The sequence below is a fragment of the Mus musculus genome, chromosome 5 (genome assembly GCF_000001635.26).
Source record: "Mus musculus strain C57BL/6J chromosome 5, GRCm38.p6 C57BL/6J".
Lineage (NCBI taxonomy): Eukaryota > Metazoa > Chordata > Mammalia > Rodentia > Muridae > Mus > Mus musculus.
In genome coordinates this window covers 65,320,946-65,345,330 of record NC_000071.6, presented here as the reverse complement: position 1 = coordinate 65,345,330, position 24,385 = coordinate 65,320,946, and the positions used below count along the sequence as shown (strand labels likewise).

The 24,385-nt window shown below is 43.2% G+C and overlaps 1 protein-coding gene across 4 annotated transcripts in view; it reads left to right on the top strand.

Annotated features, from left to right (window-relative positions):
• The first annotated feature begins 6,713 nt into the window (after positions 1-6,713).
• Positions 6,714-24,385, top strand: part of Rfc1 (replication factor C (activator 1) 1) — a 76,766-nt gene continuing 59,094 nt past the window's right edge. For 3 of the 4 annotated variants that reach the window (NM_001347358.1, NM_011258.2, NM_001347357.1), the window contains exon 1: positions 9,692-9,807. In NM_001347358.1, the coding sequence (NP_001334287.1) occupies positions 9,805-9,807 (3 nt within the window). In that variant the 5' untranslated portion in view covers positions 9,692-9,804. Of the gene's footprint in view, positions 9,808-24,385 lie in introns of all 4 variants that reach the window. The other variant, XM_006503801.4, reaches the window with a different exon arrangement.

Below are 24,385 nucleotides of genomic sequence, written 5' to 3'. Positions count from 1 at the left end.
GCATGCTCATAATCTCAGCACTTGAGTAGTGGAAGCAGGAAGATCAGAAGTTCAAGGCCTGGGGCTGGAAAGATGGCTCAGCAGTTAAGAGCACAGACTTCTCTTTCAGAGGTCCTGAGTTCAATTCCCAGCAACCACATACGTGGTAGCTCACAACTACCTGTAATAGGATCTGATGCCCTCTTCTGGCATGTAGGCATATATGCAGATAAAACACTCATACATATAAAATACATGTAAAAAAAAATCTTTAAAAAAAAAAAGAAGACATTCAAGGCCATTCACTGCTATGTAGTGAGTTTGAAATAAGCTTGGGTTACACCAGACTCTGTCTTAGAATAAAATAAAATGTTCAAAAAAATTTTTGGTCTGGGGAGATGGTTCAGTGGCTAACTGCCAGTCATGCCGGCAGCAATATTGAGGACCAGAGCTTGGACTCCCAGAACTCACATAGATGTCAGGTGGGCATGGTAACCCCCTGAAGTTCCAGTGCTTGGGAGGTGCAGATTAGAGGAAACCACTGGCGCAAGCTGGCTATCTAAGGCTAGTAAAGACAGAGGAAGACTCCTGTGGTCTGTCTCAGGCACACTCGAGCACGCACACGAGTGTGCGCACACACAGATGCACATGTGAGAAGAAGGAGAAAATTCTCCTTGCATTAGCCTATTATAATTTCCCTAATATTTCCCTTCCTTATAGATGAATCTTGAATAAAAGACAAAATGAGAGGTACGTAAGTACTTTCTCCATGAGGGAGACGACAAAACTCTAATAAAAAGACCTTGAAGTAACAAACTAGATGAGATTTTGAGTTCCTGTAACTGCAGCACTTGGTGGCTGAAGGCAGGAGAATCAGTTGAAGCTCAGTCTCAGATACATGGCCTGAGCTAAGTGAGACTTGTTTAAAAAACAACAACAACAACAACAACAACAACAACAACAACAACAACAAACAACAAACCAAGATCTATATAAATGGAGATAGTCCAGATGCACAGGTTAAAATTTAAAACTGCATGTATTATAATTTTTTTCTGCTATATCTTTTTCAGGCACTAGAGATGGAGTGTTGTTGATAGATAGCTTACCTTGCTTCACTAGGCCCTGGGTTTGATCCCCAACCCTCTGTAGGCTGAGGTTGGTGTGACACAGTGAGCTTGAGGCCAGCCTGGGTTAAACAAACAAGAGACCCTACCTCAAAACAAATAAATCAACACCCCCCCCCCAAACAAACCAAATTAAACTAAAACCAAAACAATAACCCTCAACAACAACAACACAACAAAATAGCCAATTTTCTATGGAATTTGATTTACAGACTCAATAAAATCTCAGTAAAAACCCAGACCGTAAACACCAACATCTACCTCCAAACTTTTTATTATCCCTGGCTGACACTCTTCAGCCAGTGAGTAATTCCTGCCCACCCTCAATCCTTTCAGCCCCTGGCAACCATCGTTCTACTTTATGTCTATAAATTTGACCACTCCATGAACCTTATATTAGCAGGATAATGGGGCGCTTTTCCTTTGTGTGTAGTTTATTTAATTTAGCATGAGCCCAGGGTTGATGCATGGTTGATGTCACTTCTGCTGCCGCTGTTGTTGAGATAGACTTGCTGTGTTGCCCAGACTAGCCTCAAATTCCTAGACTCAGGCAGTCCTCCTGCCTCAGCCCCAGAGTATCTGGAAAGCTGGGACAATTGAGGCAGGAGACTGCTTAGCTCTCATTTTTAAGGACTTTGCTTTTGAGATGAGGTCATGATATTATCCCAGGCTAATATATAGACCTGAACTAGGAGCTCTTTATATCAATAAAACAGCAAACCTTTTGTGTGTATGTGCTTGTGAAGGCTAAAGGACAATTTAAGAAAGGTATCTACATGAAAGCATAAAGTTGGATGTAATATTTTACAATCTAGACAGCAAGGCATTAAAAATATTTATTTAGGGCTGGAGAGATGGCTCAGCGGTAAGAGCACTGACTGCTCTTCCGAAGGTCCTGAGTTCAAATCTCAGCAACCACATGGTGGCTCACAACCATCTGTAATGGGATCTGATGCCCTCTTCTGGTGCGTCTGAAGACAGCGACAGTGTACTCATAAATAAAATGAATATTTAAAAAATTATTTATTAATTTATTTATAGACAGGCTTTCTCCATGTAGCTCTGACTGTCCTGGAACTCATGATATGTAACTGACTGGCCTCAGACTCAAAGATCTGCTGGCCTCTGCCTCCCCAATAGGTGATTTTTTAACTTATTTGTCCTAAAACAAAATTAGCTTTTAAAACAAAAGCTGGCAGTTTAGAGATATCTTCTCTCTTCTGGTTAATGAACCAAACTTGACACGGTTGCGGTTTTTTGTTGTTCTTACATTAATTTGTGTGTGCCTCTCTTTGTGCCTTGCTCTCTGTGTTGGTACATATTGTGCATATGTATAGTGGTGGACACCTCGCTGGAGTTGATTCTCTCCTTTTACCATGTGGATCCTGGACATTGAACTCAACTGAAGTTGTCAAGCTTGGTAGCAAGTGCCTTCACTGGCTGAACCATCACTGCCTTGACTGTCCTGGAACTTGCTAAATAAATAAAAAAGAAATATAGTAATTAAGCTATATTAATTAATTTAGGTCTGTGTTCATTTGCAACATTTTCCTTGGTATGTAGAACAGGCTGGCCCCCAGCTGACAAAGAGTCACCTGCCTCTGCCCTCAGCAAGATTTTTTTGTTTTGTTTTGTTTTATGTTTTCTGGAGTCAGGGTTTCTCTGTGTAACAGAGCCCAGAGCCCTGGCTGTCCTGGAACTCTGTAAACCAGGCTGGCCTTGAACTCACAAAGATCTGTCTGTCTTTGCCTCCTGAGTGCTGGGATTAAAGGTGTATGCCAACCCCCACACCTGGCCTGGCAAGATTTTATTCATGTATATTTTGTGGAAGACATTAGACCTCCTTGTGTTAGGGCTTTTAAATTCAGACCTGTAAGAGTGGCATACACCTTTAATCCCAGAGCTCTGTAGATAGGCAGTTCTCGAGGCAGGAACTCCATCCTTGTGAGTTCTAGGCCAGCCAGGGCTACACAGGGAAACCCTGTTCAGTTGATCAATCAGTTAAATACTTCAGGCCTATGCTCATTTGCACTGTTTTCCTTTTGAGACAGGACCTTGCTACCTTTCCCAGGCTGGTCTCAAACTCTGGCCTACCAAGGGTTGAGATGACAGGCACACAGCATCATGACAGACCCTGAAAGACCTTTTGCTTAAAAACAAAAATACAGAGGAGGAGGCAATGCATTCAATCTCTTTCAACCTCATGGCAAGGAAGATGACGAGAAAGATCTTCATGGAATCCCAGTCTTTCTATTGAGAGGCTTTTGAACCATGAATGAGGACTCTGGGCTCGAATCATCAAAGACTTTGTGCTTGTTCTAGTCCCTTCTCTCCTTGGCCGCCACCTCCTCTTCTTTCCCCTCCTTTTTTTCCTTCTCTTCCTCCCTCCTCTCCTTTTGGAAATGGAATTCTGTCATGTTTCTCAGGCTGCTCTTAAACAAACTCTAGGACTCAAGGGATCTTTCCATCCCTGCCTCCGGTAATTGGGGCTGCAGGTGTCTGCCACTCATATTCAACCGAATTTCATATAGGTAAGGTCCCTAGCAGGCTGGGGGATGGTTCAGCAGGTACAGTGCTTGCCACACAATCATTAGGGCTGGAGTTGATACCCAAATCTAACTCCCGGGCATGGTGACCCACTTGTAATTCCATCTCTCCAAAGATAAGGCTGGAGGACTCTGAAGCAAATTGGCTCACTACTAGCATAATTACTGAGCTCTGGGTTCAACTGAGCAATCCCCTGGAGAGTCCTGATGTTAATCTTGGGCTTGTACATCCTAAGCACACGTGTATGTGAACTTATACACATACACACACACATGCCCACATACTCCAACATCCATGTACACAGGTATGTATACTGCACCCAGACACAGGCCTAAAACCAAGAAGGTTCTAAGAGACCTACGGTATCCCTCATGTGGTTGGTCTTCCTATAGCAGGAGTGTGTAAGGAAATGGTAGTATTTTCCTCCATTCCCAGTGTCTCACATCCTTTCTGAGTCAATAGCAGTCTTGGCATTGACTTACAGTGCATGGAAAAAAAGATTACACTGAACTATCGCTACAAATTGCTATTGAAACATTCATTGCTCTGTCTATACGTGCCCTTAAGATTGCCAGTGAGAACTGGGTCGGGTGGTGCAGGCCTGTAATTCCAGCTGCTTGGGAGGCACAGCCAGGATGATCAGGAGTTCAAGGTCATGCTTGTCTACATAGCGTGTTCAAGTTCAACCAGGGCTAGAAGATAAACAACCCCTTCCCTAAACCAGCAGAACAAAACAAACCTTCCACAAATTCAAGGCCTTTCAGGCAAGTTGACCAGACCCTGTCTCAAAATAACCACAAAATAAAACAGAAAAGACAGTTATAGTTCAGAGGTGAAGTGATGGGTAGCAAGTGAGAGTCCCTGGGTTCAATGCCCAGGCCAATAGATATTTTAGGGAATTATAATTTGAGGTTATGCACATAATCAAATTTGTGTGTTAACCGTGAAATGATACACTTATTATTTTATTATTTTAAAAGGGAAAGTCCTTTTTCAGTAAGTAAGTATGTAGATTTGCTTGGTGGGAACTTCCTATCAGATATAGGATATAAAAACCACCAGGCAAAGTTTATATACCTGTAGTCCACTCAAGAGTTAACATGCTAATTGGGTATCATCTAAGAATTAAGCTCACTGATGGAGTTCATACCTGATTTCCTAAATTAGAATGTGTTGCTCTGAATGGTGATAGATGATTGTATTCCTAAATGTCTCCAAGGTCATTTAGGTCATTAGTCCGAACCAAGGGTTCAGACTGCAGATGTCACAGAGGGACTGCCTGACAGACTGTTTTCTGTGAGGAAAACATTCCAACGAACCCAATGAATCAGGATTTGCAAATATTTATCCAGAGGGTGGAAGGTCATTTGTTGCGGCACAGTGAAGATTCAATTGATTTCTGCTGATTTTTCAAAGTCTAGTGAAAGACAATGTGACCATTGTGCTCTTGAGGATGGTTTCAAAGTGAGTCAGGAGTCCTACGGCTTAGATAGGTTAAGGGAGACAGAGGCATTGATAAGGAGTCACACAGATGTGATTAGAATATAAAGGAGGGCCAGGAGTCAGGTCCCGTGCCTTGCTTCTATGCCATTTTCAGAGCACTGCCTGTGTCTGGGGATGAGGCTCATGTATGTGGATTAGGAACTATCAGATCCAACTGTTCACAAGATGAGGAAGAACTAAGAAAGATCCTATTGTCAATATTCTAACTTTTGGAACAGAGAGTTTTTTCATGGAACACAGACAATTCCCCTAGCATTTCTGTTCCCAAGTGGGAAGGAAAATAGTTCTGATTTTCACAAAATTGGCTTTGTTGATTAAAAAAGAAATCCCCACAGCCTCTCTTTTAAGGATTCAAGCAAAAGTATTGAGCACTATATAAGCAGATCTAAGACATAATATTTCCATTTAGATGTGTCTTTTCAACATGAAGTCTTCAATCATTAGGGAAAAGCAGACAGACAACAACAAACAGGGGTTAGAGAGATGGCTCAGCAGTTAGTAGCATCTACTGTAATTGCCCGGGGTTGGGTCCCCAGTCTGGTATAAAATGGGTGTGGTGGTGCAGGTCTGTAATCTGACTCAGCATTTGGGAAGTGGATGCAGGAGGATCAGAAGTTCAAGAAGTCTTAGCTACACTGCAAGTCTGAGGGCAATCTAAAATACACGCTATTCTGTCTTAAAAAGAAAAAGAAGGGGCTGGTGAGATGGCTCAGTGGGTAAGAGCACCCAACTGCTCTTCCGAAGGTCCGAAGTTCAAATCCCAGCAACCACATGGTGGCTCAGAACCATCTGTAATGAGATCTGATGCCCTCTTCTGGTGCATCTGAAGACAGCTACAGTGTACTTCCATATAATAAATAAATAGATAAATAAATCTTTAAAAAAAAAGAAAAATATATACTAAAAATAACGATACAAAACTATACAAGTTTACTTTTTCATTCTTTTCTGAGACTAGATCATTCTGTATAGCCTCAGCTTGTCCTGGAACTTGCTATGTAGACCGGCTGGCCTGGAACTCAGACACCCTCTTGCCTCTTTTCCCCAAGGGCCGGGATTAAAGGTGTGAGCCACTATACCCAGTTGCAAGTTTTCTTTTTTTTTCTTTTTTGATGGTTAGGGTTGTGGTAGTTTGAATATGCTTGGCCCAGGGAGTGGCACTATTAGGAGGTATGGCCTTGTTGGAGGAAGTGTGTCATTGTGAGGGTGGGCTTGGAGACCCTCCTCCTAGCTTCCTAGCAACAGTCTATTCCTGGCTTCCTTCGGATGGCAGATGTGCACCGGAACTTCAGCTCTGCCAGTGCAGTGCTTCCTGCCATGATGATAATGGACAGAACCTCACAACCTGTAAACTGCCCCCAATTAAACGTCCTTTATAGGAATTGCCTTGGTCGTGATGTCTCTTCACAGCAATGGAAACCACAACTGAGATAAGGACTTTATTTTTAAAAAGATTTATTTTAAAATTATGTGTAGGGCTGGAGAGATGGCTCGGAGGTCAGGAGCACTGGCTGCTCTTCCAGAGGTCCCGAGTTCAATCTCCAGCAACCACAGGGGTAGGTCACAACCATCTGTAATGGGATCTGGTGCCCTCTTCTGGCCTGCAGGCATACATGCACGAGAACACTGTCTACATAATAAGTAAAAATGGTTTTAAAAGAAATAAAATTATGTGTAGTATGTATATCTGTGAGGAGGTATGTGCGTATGTGCACCATATATACACATTGCCCGAGAAGGTCAGAAGAGGGCACAGATCCCTTGGAAGTGCAATGTAGGTGACAGGAACCCAGTTTTGGGAACTTGGCATGAGCAGCATGTGCACTGTGGAGTCCTCTCTCCAACCCCCATGGTCTTTTTCTTTTTCTTTCTTTTTTTTTTGGGGGGGGGAAGGGTGCACAAGGGGCTGAACTCACAGAGATCTTAGCCTATGAGCTATGAGTGCTGGGATTAAAGGTGTATGCCACCATAGCTGGCATAGGTAAGTTTTATGTATCTTAGTCATTGATGTAAAGCACAAAGATTACTGTGCATTGGTGTATGTTGTAATGTTATATGAACAAAATTATATCATACATCTGCTGTGTACATCTTTCTAGAGATTAGTTCACAGATTTTACTGATTTCTCAATGGATCACCAATTATTATCAATTATTATCTCAATATATCAACCAATTATTGTCCTAAGCAAAGCTGTGGAGTATAGATGCATCTAATTTTGGAGTGCTCTCCCACTTAATTGATTTTGTGCTTTTGAGTGTGAGCACACGCCTGCCAGTGCGTGTGTGTGTGCGTGTGTGTGTGTGTGTGTATAGGCATCAGAGGACAGATTTTTTTAAGAGTTGACTCGCATTCCTTCCATCTTGTTTTTGAAGCAGGGTCCTTCTGGTTATCTCTGCCACATGTGTGCAAGCTTTATAATAATGATGATCATTGTTGACTTAAAAACACTGTGGTCATCCACATATAATGGTGCATGCCTGTAATCCTAGTACTGGGGGCGGGGGAGGGGGGTGAGTCAGGAGGATCTCAAGTTTGAGACTAACCTGGGTTATACACTGAGACTGTCTGAATTGAACTCAAACCAAATCAAGTAACCACCATTGCTGCTGCCGCCACCAGCACCAGCACCAGCACCATCAGAGAATGCTATTACTACTTGATATGTGGCAGAAATAGTTGTGTCTTAACAGATGAGGACCCTGAGTCACAATTACTTCTCTATGGTCTTGTAACTATTACATAGTAGAGCAGGAACTGAACGAATGGCTTCAGAGGGACCTAAGCAGGGAAGTCCTTCTCACCAGTGACTGTTCACTTGTTTCTAAGTTGGGGATTATTATTGTTGGTGAATTTTAACCCAGAACAGTGCAAAAAATGCATGTGGGTTACATGTTACAAAAAATGCAGAGTATGGTACTCACCTTTAATCCCAGACTCAGGGAAGCAGAGGCAGGCGAATCCATATTGTGTTCCAGGCCAGCCAGGAATACATAGAGAAATCCTCACTCAAAAAACCAAAATTATGTTGCAATAGACATCTACTTAAATACAAACTCTTGTATTCCTGAAGGCTTTACTGTCTTTCCCAGTAGATATGGTGTCATAAAATGACAAGACCCAACAAGAAGTGGTTAGAAAAAGATTTCAAAGTTCAAGGCCAAAGTTTGATACTGCCCTCTACACTAAATTCTTTGATAGTCACGTTTTCTCTTAAAGTTATATGCAATTGTTAATTTCTATTCCACAACCAGGTTGCTCATTTACTCATAGGAAACTTGCTGGCCAGGTGTGGGCTACCACCCCTATAATCCCAGCAGTGGGGTGGTGGAGGCAGGCCCACTAGAGTTTCATAGCAAGAGCAGCTTCCAAAGCTTGCTTATCCTAAATCTTTTCTTGTTTTTTTTTTTTTTTTCCCCTGTGTGGGCGTGTCTTGGTTATGTCAAAGATTTGACTATTCTTTAAGAGACTTAATGAAGCTTTAGGAAGGAATTAAGGGGCTAGTTTTCTTCCTTCCTTCCTTCCTGTCTTTCTTTCTTAGATTTATTTATTATATGTAAGTACACTGTAGTTGACCTCAGACACTCCAAAAGAGGGCATCAGATTTCATTACGGATGGTTTTGAGCCACCATGTGGTTGCTGGGATTTGAACTCAGGACCTTTGGAAGAGCAGTCAGTGATCTTAACCGCTGAGCCATCTCTCCAGTCCCGGGGGCTAGTTCTCTTAGCTTGGTAGTTTTAGAGCAAAGACATTGGGGCTGAGGGTTGCCCAGTTGGTTGCATGCATTCACAGTAGCTCTGAGTTTGATCCCTTGCATCGTGTAAAGCAGGAGTGTTGGCATATATCTGAGATTTCAGCGTTTGGGAGGCAGTAGAGAAATCAGAAGTTCAAGGTCATTCTCAGCTACATAAGGAGTTTGGGACCTGGACAAGTCACATGATCTTCTGCCTCAGAAAAACAACCCCCCCAAACAAACAAAATGCCTTTACTGTAAACAGTCCGTTAAATGCAAACATATACCCACGTGATGGAAGGTTCCCTGAAAGTTGTTCTCTGACCACAGCTTGTCATTCCATCTTCAATAGATAAATGTATTAAAAAGTTAAAAAAAATGTCCATTCACTAAGGGTCTGTTAGTTTGAGCCAAAATCAATAGGTCAAACATTAAAAATAAAATAAATCAGTGTAAAGTTTGATGAGAACAGTTGACCTTTGCGGGGCGCATCGAATACACTTCATCCTACCGTGGTGGCAGTAAGAACTTCTGGAAGCGGCTACAGAGCACTGCCCTTGCAGCACGTGCGTGTACTGCAGGAAGGAAGCCACCTGGGAACCCGGCTTAGAGGAAGTCAGCCTCAGATCCCAAATTGGGCGTCTCCCGGCCACGATCGCACGCGCACTCGCCGTCCTACAAGGTAGCAACCCTCCGGTTGCTAGGGCTGTGGTCCTGCACCCAGTGCGCAGCTCCCGCCTCGGGGCGGGGCCGCGGGGAACGCGCGCCTCCGACGTCATCGCCGCGCGCCGCCGCCCGCGCTTCTGCTACTTCGCGGGAGAAGTTGTTGGCGCCAATGGATCCCGAGCCCCGATAACGAATTACCCCAGCCACGGGCCTGCCCACCTGCTCCTGTTCGGTCGTGGGGCTGCGATGGTGAGCCGCCCGGGAGGCCGTGCAGCTACAGAGGCTTTGCAGGCGGGGGTGTGAACGGGGCGCCGCCGCGGTGCGGGATGGGGAGGACGATGCAGAGGGCTCCGAGGGGCCCGGCTTAGGGTGCGGGGCGCACCAGGGACGCAGCTGCAGGGAGGTGGCTGCTACGCGGCAATTTCACATCCCCACCCCCCCGACTCTTGGGGGAAGGGAGGAAGGAAGAAGAAAGTTGATTTGGACGGGGCGTTAAAAGTTACTTTCGTGTACAGCCTTGTCCCAAATCATCTCTGTTGGAGTGCTTCCTAAAGTCCCGACTTCAAGCTTTGCGTGGAAGAATGTCACACTTGGCTTTCGCAGGGAGAAGTTTGCTCGGGCCTTCAGCTTGAATCAGCTTCCTGGAAGCGAGTGTCAGCTGTGACACAAGGAAGTTTATTTGTTTATTTTGTTTAGAATAATTTATAGGAGTTGAGCGGATCCTGGTTTACCAGGAATAAAAACACGGCGAGTACAGACGGATGTTCTGTATTTGACAGCTGTCATCTCTTATCACCTGTTACGATAAGTAGTTTTTTTTTTTTTTAAACCTCAGTTCCAACTTCAATAATTCAATGTAGTGGACATTCAAATAGTTTGAAAGTGAAATTGTTTGAAAGTCCCTGGCATAGGAGACAGATACAAGTTGGAAATAATTTTTAATTTACTGGACCACTGAAGATGTTCAGCTAATCTACAAGATATTTAACAATCACACTTACACACACTTTTATTATTCTTAAGCTTGTCAGAACACCAGCATGCAGGGGAGAAAAGTGTTACACCAAACTGGAAAAAGTTTCAGCTCTCTGTTTTTTATTCTTTGGGGAAAAAAGATAGTGATGGTAGCCACCCAGAGTCGGCCTTTTTATTTTCGGGATAATATGTGAGTTTGCTTTAAATACCGTCTAGAAATTCATCTGAAGTGTTGTTTTGGAAAATATTTATTCTTATTTTAGTTATGTGTATCTGTGTTTGTATATGCACACATAGTTTGTGTATGCACACATATGTTTGAAGGCCCATGGTAGCCAGAAGAGTGTGTCAGATCCTCCAGAGGTGGTGTTACAGGTGGTTTTGAGCTGCTTTCTGTGGGTGTTAGTTCTGGAAGTCAGGGTCTCTGCAAAGAACAATATGCACTCTTAACCACTGAACCATTTGTTCAGCCCCCAAGTCCAATACATTCTTATTTGACTTGTAACGTGTATGTTGTGTCTGAGTATATTTCTGTGACTATGCATGCCTGATGCCATCAGAGGCCAGAAGAGGGTGTTGAACCCTTTGGAATTGGAGTTGAACTCATGTCCTCTGAAAGAGCAGCAAGTACTCTAACTCCTGAGACATCTCTTCAGTCATACCTCTCCAGTTCATTGGTGGTGCATGACTTTAATCACAGCACCTGGGAGGCAGAGGCAGGTGGATCTCTATAAGTTTGAGGCCAGCCAGCTCTACAGAGTGAGTTCCGGTACAGCCAAGGCTACACAGAGAAATCCTGTTTTGAATAAATTACGTGTACAAGTGTTTTGTCTGCATGCGTGTATGTGCAGTGCATGCAGCCCTGGTCCCAAGAAGGTCAGAAGAGGGCATTGGGTCCCCTGGTACTGGCGTCATACATGGGTGTGAACCATCACGTGGGTGGTGGAAACTGAAGCCAGGTCCTTTGCAAGAGCAGCAAGTGCTCCCAATCACTGGACACATCTCAAGCCTCCCAAGTTCTTCGTGGTTGTTGTTGTTGTTTTGTTTTTTTGAGACAGGGTCTCTCTCTATGTAGTCCAGGCTGTTCTAGAGCTTACTATGTAGAGCAGGCTGGCCTTGAACTAACAAGAGATGCTTCTGCCTCTGCCTCCTGAGTGCTGGGATTAAAGTCCCATGCCTTCATGCTCAGCTCCAAGTTTATTGTTTTGAAGGAAGATTTGGGTAATAGTGCCATGTGTCAGGTCTTGAAATTACAGTGTAATTATAGATTAGGCTGGTGTGAACTCATGATCCTCTTGCCTTAACTCACAGTCCAGTTTTTTAACAGTAAAGATACCTTTGTTGTTGTTGTTTTTCGAGACAGGGTTTCTCTGTGTAGCCCTGGCTGTCCTGGAACTCACTTTGTAGACCAGGCTGGCCTCAAACTCAGAAATCTGCCTGCCTCTGCCTCCTAAGTGCTAGGAAATAAAGGTGTACGCCACCATGCCCGGCTAAAGATACCTTTTAAACAGTTTGTCATACAACTAGAAGGTGGTTAAACTGGAAGGAGAGCCTAGGCATTTCTGACTACTATGCTATTCTGCCTCCCGAAAATGATCAGCGTTGCATTTTGGAATTTAGGTGTGTTGGTATTGTGGGAAGTTGAGATTTTTTTGTTTTTGATTTTGTTTTGTTTTTCGAGACAGGGTTTCTCTGTGTAGCCCTGGCTGTCCTGGAACTCACTTTGTAGACCATGCTGGCCTTGAACTCAGAAATCCGCCTCCCAAGTGCTGGGATTAAAGGTGTGTGCCACCACGCCCGGCTAAAGACTTTAATAGTTAATAGTTATATTAACATGCTAATATGCCTTATAATTATCTGGACCTGTACAAGTAGATTAACTCAAGTGACTCCTGTCTCAGACTTCCAAGTGCTGTGATTACTGGTGTGATCCACTGGACTTTATTCTTGGTTTCTGCTTGCAAAAAGGATGGGATGAATAATAACTACTACCTTGATAACTTAACATTAAAAATTATATTTATTTACTTTTTTCTTTTTTTTTTTAAAAGATTTATTTTTTCATTTATTATATGTAAGTACACTGTACCTGTCCTCAGACACTCCAGAAGAGGGAGTCAGATCTCGTTACCGATGGTTGTGAGCCACCATGTGGTTGCTGGGATTTGAACTCCTGACCTTCGGAAGAGCAGTTGGGTACTCTTACCCACTGAGCCATCTCACCAGCCCATTTATTTACTTTTTAAAAAATGTGTGTGTGTGTCATAGCATAGTTGTAGAGGATCCAGGTTTAGTTTCCAGCACCCACCCACATGACAGCTTATAGCAGCCTGGTCCTCTTAATTAAAAGATATACTTATTAGTTTATGCATGTAAGTGTTTGCTTGCATGCTTGCATGTGCACCATGTATTGTGCTTGGTGCCTGAGGAAGCCAGAAGAGGGTGTTGGATTTCCTGAAACTGGAGTTACAGGTTGCTATGAGCTGCCATGTGGGTGCTGGGAACTGAACCTGGGTCCTCTATAAGGGCAGCAAGTGCTATTAACTGTTCAGCCTTCTTTAATGGAATATTTGCAGAATTAAGACAATTTTAAGGGCCAGAGAGATGGTTCAGTTGGTATAGTGCCTGCCCTACAAGCATGAAGGCTTGAGTTTGGGTCCCCAGCACTCAAAATGCAGGTGTGGTTGTATGCATTTGTAACCCCAGTGTTGAGGGAGGAAGGGAGCTAGGTGGATCCCTGGTGCTCATGACTGCCAGCCTCCGCGAATGAATCACCCGCCTGCTGCAGGTTCAATGAGAGGAACAGTGTATGCACAGCTTTGATTCTGGAGCTTGGCATGTAGTAGGCATTATATAGTTGTTCCAGCTGCAATAATCTGTTTTTCAGAAAGGATCCTAGACAGGGTCTTACTGTGTATCTGAGTGATCTGGAACTGCTATGTAAACCATGCTGGCCTTGAACTAACAGATCCTTCTGCCTCTGCTTCTGTGGCCTCTGATGGGATCAAAGGTATGCACCACCATGTCCAGCCTGTCCTTTTTATTTGGTGAGAACTTTTGTAGGTGTTTGCATCAGTTCTTAAGGGCATAAGAAGCTGGTCATGCTCTTAGCCAGTGCTTGTGCAGCAGAGGCAGAAGGATCAGGAGTTAAAGACCAATCTCTGTTACGTAGTTCCCGTTCAGCCTGCAGTTCATGAGACCCTATCTCAGAAAATTAGGAGAAAAAAAAGGGGGTAGGGGCATAGATGCTTCTGACAGTAGGTGGCTAACAGCTGCCTGTAACTCCAGCTCCCAGGGATTCAAGGCACCTGGTCCTTGAGGGCACTTGTACTCATGTCCACATACACATATAAAATACATACATCCGTACATATGTATTTGGGGTGGGATAGGTGGCTCAGCTGTTAAGAGCTCTTGTTGCTCTTGTAGAGGACCTGGGTTTGGTTCCCAGCAGCCACATGGAGGCTCACAACCATCTCTAGCTCCAGTCTGAGGAGGATTCAAAGTCCCCTGAGCTTCAGGGGCACCAGGCGTGTACATGGTATGCATGCATATACACAGGCAAAGCAGCCATCCACATAAACAGATAAAGCAAATATTTAAAAAAATTATATATTATATTGGTGTTCAATTTAGTCCTCTAGCAGTTAACACAAAAAGAAGCCTAGCAGAACCCCAGAATAAAGTTCAGTTTAACGAGTGTTTATTGAACACCTGTGCATAGTTATAGGACAGAGGTTCTTAACTTCTGCATGGGCCACTGTTCCCTTTGAGAAGTGTGGTGAGAGGTATGCAAAATTTCTGAGTGGCAGAAATGCATATAGGCACATGGACCATTTTAGGGGCTTTTCCTCTCTTCTGAAGCTCATCTGGAGACAGAGACTAACTTTGCTCTGGGAATTGTTGAACTTGAGTCTCCAGCTTTTTGTCTTTGACAGAGGTGTCAGAGAATTCAATAGTCTATTAAAAAAAAAGCCGAAGCCAGTCATGGTGGCACATACCTTTAATCTTGACACTCAGGCAGGCTGATCTCTGTGAGTTCAAGGCTAGTCTGGTCTACAAAGAGCCAGGGCTCTGTTGTTACACAGAGTAACCCTGTCTCCAAAAAACAAATAAAACAAAATAAACAAAAGAGGCCAGATAGCCCTCATGCAAAATAATAAAGAATAAACTTGGATGTTTACATTTCATACCTGATAGAAAACAGGGATGAATAAAGAATAAACTTGTACCTATATATTTCATACCTGGTAGGCCAAATTCTAGTACGAATGGGAAAGGCTGAGGCAGGAGGATCTCTGAGTTCAAGGCCAGGGTGGTCCTTAGAGTGAATTCCAGGACAAACAGAGCTATACAGAGAAATCCTGTTTTGAAAAACCAAAACCTAAAGAAAAGAAATATAGTTTTGCATTTTAGTGGTTTACAAAGTAGAAGCTTGTTAAATATTTGAGTAGTCTTTGTGAAGTATGTTGATGATAATTTTTCTTGTGAATTTGGTGGGTCATTTAGAATGTTAAACAATATTTGTATTTCTTTGCTCATTTTAAAATAGAGAAGTAAGACCAATGTGTATTGCCGTGTCAGCTGCTCTGCAGAGCATCAAAGGCAAATGACAGTGACATAGTTTGTGCCCTCTCTCCTTTCACATCTACCACATCTGCTGGTTGAGCTCCTAACAAGTGCAGAACAGTAATGAGAGCTGCTTCTGTCTGCTTCAGAGCAACGTGCATCAGTGTTTATACTCCAGGGTTTCTGAAGCCGAAGTTCATCTAATGCTGCATTTCTTCTGGGTTTGTGAGGGTATAGTAAAAAGTTTTGTTTTTCATCTCTACTTATGCTAGTAGATTTGAAACCAACTTGGAAATGTCTTAGTACAGATTAAAAATTAGAAAACGTACCCATCTTCTTTTCAGTACCTGACAAAATCTGGTAATTTAGTTTGATCTGTGTTTATCAAAATTATACTTGGGTTGCCTGATTTGCAACACTAATTTCTAGTCAAGTCATCTTGCAGAATTGTTAATACACCGTAGAGATGGGACCTGCCTCTCTCTGTCTCTGTCCCTGCCTTTCTCTCTGTTGAGATGGCTTTGCCAAGTAGTCGAGGGTGGTCTCATGCTCTTGCCTCACACTCCCCAGGGCTGGGGTTGAAGGGATGGTTAGCTGTTTCCCCCTTATGTTTAGGTCAGTCTTCAATTTAAATATTGGTTTTTATTTACGTGTATTTGTGCGTGTCTGAGTGAATGTCGTAAGTGTGAGTTACCTTGGAGGCTACAGTTACAGGTGATTGAATATAAACCCCTGACAGAAATGCTGGGGATAACTCAGGTCCTGGAAGAGTAGAAAGTGCTGTCACTATAAGGTATTCCTCCAGAACTAACTTTCAGTCAGTCAGTATGCTTATTTATTTATTTTTGGGTTTTTTGAGACAGGGTTTTTCTGTTTAGCTCTGGCCACGCTGTCTAGGAACTCTGAGATTTGTCTTCCCTGCCTCCTGAGTGCCAGGATTTAAGGCCTGTACCACCACTGCTGGCCCACTCTTCAGTTTTAAAACTTTTGCTAGAGAATGGCTTCTTGGCATTCTCAGTTTCTTAGTAGGGTTAACAACTTGTAGACTTGTTCTGTGAATTAAGCACATTGACTTTGTTTATTTATTGTCCTATGAGGCAGAGTCTCATATGTCCCAGGCTGTTGTGGAACTGAGAGTGACCTTGAACTTGAGTTCCATCTGCTGCCTGTACCTTCCAAGTGCTGGGCCTATAGGAATGTATCGCTCTGCCCAGCCACAATTTATTTATGTAACCAGGCACACCGATTTACTGACTTATTTTATTAATTTATTGTGTGTGCATACATGCCTGCCACAGTACATGTGTGGAGGTCAGAGGCAACTTGGAAATTGAACTTAGGGTATCAGGGTTGGTGACAAGCACTTTTACCCACTGTGTCATCACACTAGCTCTCCTGCCCCTCGCCCCTCCTCCCACCTCTTCAGTGCTAGCGAGTGGACCTAAGCCTTATGGATTATAGACAAATATTTTCTCCTGAGTTACATCCCACACCTGTATTTGGAGTTTTGTGTGTGTGCTTCATTTTGAATACTTCTGGGGAAAATACCACTCATCAGGCTTATGCAAGCTGAAAACTTTCTGATGTGCCGGTATAGACTGTGTAAACTTTCTGATGTGCCGGTATAGACTGTGTAAACTTTCTGATGTGCCGGTATAGACTGTGTAAACTTTCTGAAGTGCCGGTATAGACTGTGTAAACTTTCTGAAGTGCCGGTATAGACTGTGTTTCTTTCTGATGTGCCGGTATAGACTGTGTAAACTTTCTGATGTGCCGGTATAGACTGTGTTTCTTTGGCACACACACACATATGTTTTGGAACATTTTACTGATTATTTTGGAGCATTTTATTTGTCAGTCTCTGCAAGGGTAGATGCCGCAGGGACAGAGAACTGCTCTGTAGTATCTGGCATATGTTACATTTTCCATGAATATTTGATGTGTGAATGAACTTTGTAATCCCAATAAAAATATCAATAAGGTAAGAGTTACTGTCATTTTCCCGAGTAGCAGTTCTCAACTTGGTGGTCACACCCCCTTGGGGGTTGTTGAACAACCCTTTCACAGAAATCACCAAAGACCGCTGGAAAACAGCTATTTACATTACAATTCATAACAGTAGCAAAATTACAGTTATGAAGTAGTAACATGGTTAGGAAGGGTGAGAACTACTACTCTAGGGGCTGGAGAGATGGCTCAATGGTTAAGGGCACTTGCTGCTCTGGCAGAGGACCTGGGTTCAGTTCCCAGAGCCCACATAGAGGCTCATAACCTTCCCATAACTCCATTTCCAGGAGACCCGAAGCCTCTTCTGATCACTATAGGCGCCAGGCACGTATATGACATGCACACATACATGCAGGCTAAACACTCATTCTCATCAAATAAATAAATTTATTAAAAATATTTTTGTTCATGACTTTGTATTTAAATTATTAAAAGATTTCATGATTGGGTGTGGTGACAGTACTCAAAAGGCAGAGGCAGAGCATCCTGAGTCTACATAGCCAATTCCAGACCAGTCAGGGCTATATGTGAAACCTTGGATTATTTTAGTTTTTTTTTTTTTTTTTTTTTTTTTTTTCAGGATGGTAAGGTAGCCATTAGAAACATGGTCCTTTACTGTATTATATCATAGGTCTGTTTTTGGTTTGAACTTAAGTTATGTGATCACATAGATAGTTGAAATTTGATATTTTTGGATTAGAAATCATTTGTGAAATGTTAATCTCCAGATGAATGAGGACAACAATCCCAGTATGTTAGCTGTGGTCAATGTCAGAAATCTGAAATAAATGGTACCATCAGTGTCAGACACTAGTTGCCCCACTCTAGCCAGTGTGAAAAGAGAGACTGCAGGGCGTGGTGGCACACGCCTTTAATCCCAGCACTCGGGAGGCAGAGGCAGGTGGATTTCTGAGTTCGAGGCCAGCCTGGTCTACAAAGTGAGTTCCAGGACAGCCAGGGCTACACAGAGAAACCCTGTCTTGAAACCCCCCCTCCCCTCCCAAAAAAAAGCCTAAAAGAAAAGAAAGAGACCTTAGTGTTTTAAACCTGATTAGATAATTATTTCCATGTTGTACTCAGTTTTTTCTTTCTTTCTTTCTTTTTTTTTTTTTTTTTTTAATTTTGTAATTTTGGATCAGGGACCTGAAACTGTCTATGATGAGTGTTTAAGAGACTCTATTGTATTCTCTGAATTATCCCAGCCTTGTCACCTGGTGATGGTAGTGTACCCCTTTAGTCCCAGCACTTGGGAGGTGGATCTCTGAGTTTGAGACCAGCCTGGTCTATAGAGTGAGGTCTAGGACAGCCAGGGCTACACAGAGAATCCCCACAAATAGACAGACATTTTTTTTTTTTTTTTTATTGTTAAGAAGAGCCTGTGAGGAAGTGTCAGGAAGAGATATAGAGGCCTGGTTTCTCTTCCCAGCTGGGCTTTATTTTTCTCTGCTCAGCTTGTGTTCTCTAAGGACAGACAGAGAGCAGACAGATGGAGGCTCTGTGGGAATGGAGGGGCTTTTGTTTTGTTTATGTTCTTCTCTTTCCTGTGTCTTTTCTTCTGAGCACTGAGCACTGATCCTGGTCTGTCCAAGGCGCTGAGAAGTATTTAGTGGTGGCCTGAGTGAAAGGGAATCTGGAGGGACCATAGAGCAGTTTTCTTCCCGGGACATACAGTTGTGTCTCGTGTCCCGTGTAGTCGTCTCACTCCACCTTTGTAAAGACCACACTTGGCTAGCTCATGGTGTCCTCCTCAGGGAGGTGCTTGAGGCAGTGCTAAACTTAGCTAAAACAATCATGTTTGCTGTGTGTAGTGACAGTTTTGATTTCTAAAAAAAGTAATTTGTGTGGCTAAAAGCCAATTTTGAAGGAGAGGAAGTGGCCTACTAAAAGTGAAAGTTGTTTTTGTCTTTTGTAGCCACAATATGGTAATGTGACACAAGTCAGGCGTCTAATATAGAAGTGAATTTTAATAATTTAGTTCAGAGTAATACACAGTGCTAATTTAATATCTCTCTGTGTATCCACCCATGTCTGTGTGTGTGTGTCCGTGTGTCTGTCTGTCCAGAGGAAGACCCCTGGCATCCTGCTGTTTTTCTTCACCCTATTTTTTTTTTGAGATAGGGCCTTTCACTGAACTTCGAGCTAGCCAGCCCCAGTCCTCTTGTCTATGCTCCCATCTCAGTGCTGGGCTTACACATGTGTGCACTCATGCTTGGATCTTTGTGTGGGTTTGGGGATTTGAACTTAGGCCCTCATGTTTGCATAGCATGCACTCTTACAGCTGAGATGTCTCTCCACCGCCTGCTTACATTTTCTTAAAACAAAAAACAGCAAGAACAGTCATAGCAAAAATCCCAATCAAGGGTTTCCTGGGGGAGTATGTATGCTTGTCTAGCCCTTTCTGGCCTGGTACTTATTATTTTAAATTTCTTTATTACATGTAAGTACACTGTAGCTGTCTTCAGACACTTCAGAAGAGGGCGTCAGATCTTGTTACAGATGATTGTAAGCCACCATGTGGTTGCTGAGATTTGAATTCAGGACCTTGAGAAGAGCAGTCGGTGCTCTTAACTGCTGACCCATCTCACCAGCCCTGCCTGGTAGTTGTTTCATAGCCCTGACTGGCTTTGAACTTGATAGTCCTGCTTTCAGCTTCCCAGTGCTGCAATTGCATACGTGTGCCACCATGCCTAGTGAAGTTTGTTTTAGTACTCATAATATTTATTTCGTTCAGTAATTTATATGTCCTCTTGCATTTTTTTTTCTGTTTGTTCTTGTTTTTGATTTTGTTTTTCGGAAATAGGGTCTCACTACATAGTCTTGTTTTACCTGATAGACCAGGCTGGCCTTGAACTTACAGAGATCTGTCTGCTCCAGGTACAAGGATTAAGGATATGCACCACCACCAAAAAGTTTTTTTTCCTTTTTTAAACTTATTTTTATTTTATGTGTGTGGATGTTTTTGTTTGGATGTGTGTCTGTAACATGCGACTACAATGCCCTTAAAAGGCCAAGAGAAAGTATTGGACTCTCTGGACCCAGACGGTTGTTAGCCACCATGTGACTGCTGAGATGTGAACTTAGGTCCTTTGGAAGAGCAGCCAGTGCTCTTTAGCACTAAACCATCTCTATTCCATTTAATAAATTTTTAGTTTAAAAAGTATTGGGCCATCCCTGGTGGTGCAAGCTGTAACTGTAGCCACAGAGAGGCTAAGGCAGGAAGGCCACAAGGTCAGGCCCTGCTTAGATTACAGAATGCTTTCAAGGCTAGCCTGGGCATTTTAATGAACCTTGTCTCAAAGATAAGAAATGGGCCAGGAATGGAGCTTAGTGGTAGAGTACTTGTTTAGTGTGGGCAAGACCTCAGGTTCAAGCTCCCAGGGCTGTAATAAGTTGAAAATTTATAATTCCTACTAGAAAAACATGATTTGAACGAGTGCTCAGGTAACAATGTTAAGCTGTATTTGGTCAAGGGGTAGAGATTAGCATCAAAGTGTAGTTCTGCTCGGGATGGCCAAGACTGGTTTGGGTTGCTTAGCTGTCCGTTAGATGAGAGCTTCATCACTCTAAAGTCAACTGGACGTTTACTGATGAGATTCATAAGCTTTGAGTGTTCAGATACTTGCCGTATTTACTTGTTTCCCTAACACATCTAAAAGACCACAGTCACTTCTGGATCCTACATAGCTGCAAGAACCTTTGGGGGATTCCTGCCATTCCAGGCATGTGTGTCCTTCCTGTTCCAGGCACCTCTCCAGGAAACTGACCTGGCATCATTCCTAAGATGCTGTAGAACACCTGTTCTGAGCGTTGCCTTCTAACCCTTTCTAGTCTGTTTGGCTCATTCTTTGACCAAATGTTCTACAGTTTTCTAGGCCCACCCTTGAATTTCTCTCTCTTATTATTATTATTATTATATTTTATTATTTATTTATATTATATTATTATTATATTATTTTTTATTATGTACTTTGGTGTTTTGACTGCATGTATGTCTATGTGAGGGTGTTGGAACAGGAGTTAAAGACAGTTGTAAGCTGTCATGTGGGTGCTGGGAATTGAATCTGGGTCCTCTGGAAGAACAGCTAGTGCTCTTAACCACTGAGCTATCTCTCCAGCCCTAGATTTATTATTTTTATATTATGTATATGTGTGCATCTCTGTAGGTATGTGCTTGTGAGTTCATGTGCCTGTTGAGGCCAGAAGAGGACATCAGATCCCCTAGAGCTAGAGTTACAGGTGGTTGTGAGTCACCCTGCGTAAGTGCTGGGAGTTGAATTCAGGTCTTCTGCAAGAGCAGCACACACTTTAACCTCTAGCACCTTCATCCTTGGATTTCTGTCTGGCCAGGACAAAATTGTAGACTGCTGCTTCCTAGCTGCCCAGCACTGTGTGAGCTTTCCCTCTCACCGAAAGGCGGAGTGAGTCAGGGTTTGTTCCCGTGTCTCTGTCACTGTCTTAGATGGCAGCCTCTGTAATGTGGTGAGGACAGTGATTCTCCTAGGATACAGAATGACCCAGTGGAGCTTTAGTTTGATGGCTGCTGTGAAGAAGGTCGTGGGCCTTCCATGTTGGTCCTTTTCACTAGGTTTACCCAGCATCTGGCTTAGTTCTGCATTTTCCATTTCTGTGGCTGTTGCCTATCTGTCTCATGTAGATGTAATTAGCCTTGAATTGCTTTGATAGCTGACTTTGAACTCATGATCCTCCCTTGGCTGCCTTCAGAGTGCTGGGGGTTGCCCTTGTGCATCTCCATGCTTAGTTTCATCCTCCTTTCTCTCCTTCCCTTCCTTCTTCCCCTTCCCCCTTTCCGTCTCCCCTCTCCCTCCTCCCTCTCTTCATCCCTCCCTCCTCCCTCTCTTCATCCCTCCCTCCTCCCTCCCTTCCTTTTGAGACAAGAGCTGTCTATGATGTCCTGACTGGTCTGGAACTCACTATGTTGCACTTGAATTTACATTCTAGCCGATTACTTTGGCTGGGATTAAGTGTTCCACACCTGCCCCACTTCCTCCTCTCTTTCCTTCCTTCCTTTCTTTTGAGACAAGGTCTCTGTTATGTAGCTCTGGCTGTCCTAGAACTCACTGTGTAGACCAGGCTGGTTCTAAAGTGATTAAAGGTGTCAGCCACCTTTCCATTTCTTTTTTTTTTTTTTCTGGTTTTTTGAGACAGGGTTTCTGTGTGTAGTCTTGGCTGTCCTGGAACTCACTCTGTAGACCAGGCTGGCCTCGAACTCAGAAATCTGCCTGCCTCTGCCTCCCGAGTGCTGGGATTAAAGGCGTGCGCCACCACCGCCCAGCTACTTTCTGTTTTTAAGACAGGGACTTAACTCTGTGGTAGTTGGCTGGCATCGAACTTATATTTCTTTTGCCTCAGCCTTCAAAGTGAGATTACAGGTAAGCATCACCGTGCCTGGGAAATCTGTCTTTATGGATGTTTGAGCATCATATTAATCCACTTAGAAGAAGGTCTTGTCATTGTCAAAATTGTAAAAGAAAATGTAAAAAATAACTTCTTTTTCTCGGGTTGGCTTGATTAATTATCGAGAAAAGGTACTTGCTACCAAGCCTGTTGACTCCTGAGACCCATGTTATGGAAGGAGAGAAGTGACTCCTGAAAGTTGTCCTTGGACCTCCACCGATGTGTCCCCACGTACATACATAGTCACGCATACAGAAGAAGTAAGTGAAAAAAGAGTTAGCCCCTTTCTAACTCCCCATTCAGCAGAACTCCACGGGCAGCTGAGTGAGCGAGGGCCTTGGCCCTTTATTTGGCATATCACTTGGCTTGTTCCGCATTTCATCAAGGCGTTGAACACCTGCAATACTAGACAGGAAGTGTTACTCACTCGGGAGAGTAAGGTGACACCGCGCTCTAGGAGCCAGGCTGCTCACCTTGCATGTTATGCTTAAGGCCTCACAGTCTCGCAGTGGAGGCAGTCAGCCCTACCCAGGGTGTGAAACGTTTGCAAGTGTAGAGTTAGTGCATGTCTGCTAAGATAGATGAGGGTGCTGTGGTTTCTCTACCTTTGGGTCTGGGGATTGAGGAGTAGGGTGGAGAGAGAGAAAAGGACCGAGCAGTAAGTACAGGGCAGACTTTCCTGCACGCGCACGACTGCCCTGCCAGTTGATTCATTCTCAATATTTTGTTTTCTTTAGTCTGTGGTGTAAAAAACAAGTTGAAAACCAGGACCCTAATTATCGTAACTTTGTTTTGTTTCTTTTTTTGTGCATATATGTGCATGTATGTATAGGTGTGGAAGTCAGGACAACGTGTGGGCGTTCTCCTTTCCCTGTGTAGGCTTCAGGGCTAGAACAGAGGTCCTTGGGCTGACAGCAGTTGTCTTTACCCTCCAAGCTGTCTTGCTTGCTTCCTAAATATTAGCTTAGGGTTTTGCTGGTTCTGTGGAGTCGCTGGCATCATCTCTGTCCTTCCCTTTTTCTTCCCTTTGTATTTCTAAGAAATCCCCACTGTTTGAGTGAAGAATCACCATACCATTTTAAAGGGCGAAACTGGTTAGAAACTGTCATTTCCTACAGAAGCAATAAAGCAGTCAGCCTCAAGCCCAGTTCTTGGCAAATTATACATATGACTGGGACTTTTTTATTGCCCTATTCTTCAACACTTGACACAGATGTCTCTTTAGGAGTCTTATAGCCAAGGGCTATAGACTTGTTTTATTCACTTTCTTTAAAAATTTATTATTATTATTATTATTGTGTGTGTGTATATGAGATATTTATGTGGGAGCACATATGCCACATATTTGTGGAGGTTGGAGGACAACCTGCAGAGTCACTTCTTTGTCCCCACCTTTCCTTGGGCTCCAGAGACTGAGCTCTGCTTTCCCTTGCTGGACCATCATATTGGCTTCCTCTTTACGAATTTATTTGTTTGTTTATTTTTGAGACAGAGGCTCTTGTATCCCAGACTAGTCTGGAACTTGCTGTGTAAGGCTGGTCTTGAACTCCTGATGTTCCAGCTTCTACCCCTTGATTACAGGCACATGCCACCAACATGGCAGCAATCCTTTGTAAACTTAGATTTAGTTAATAAATTAGAACCTTTTATATAGTGGGAGAGCTGGAAAGGAAGATTTGAGATCCTATATCTTTGCTTATAAATGGTTTATAAAATGGGATATTTCAGTGATGTGACTGGATAATATCTCAAAATGAAGTGAAGTTTTTTGCTGAGCCAAAATGATAAGAGATACATGTTTAAACTTTATAAAGGGTAGGTATAATGAAATGCATTTCACTTATCAGAAAACAGATTGAGA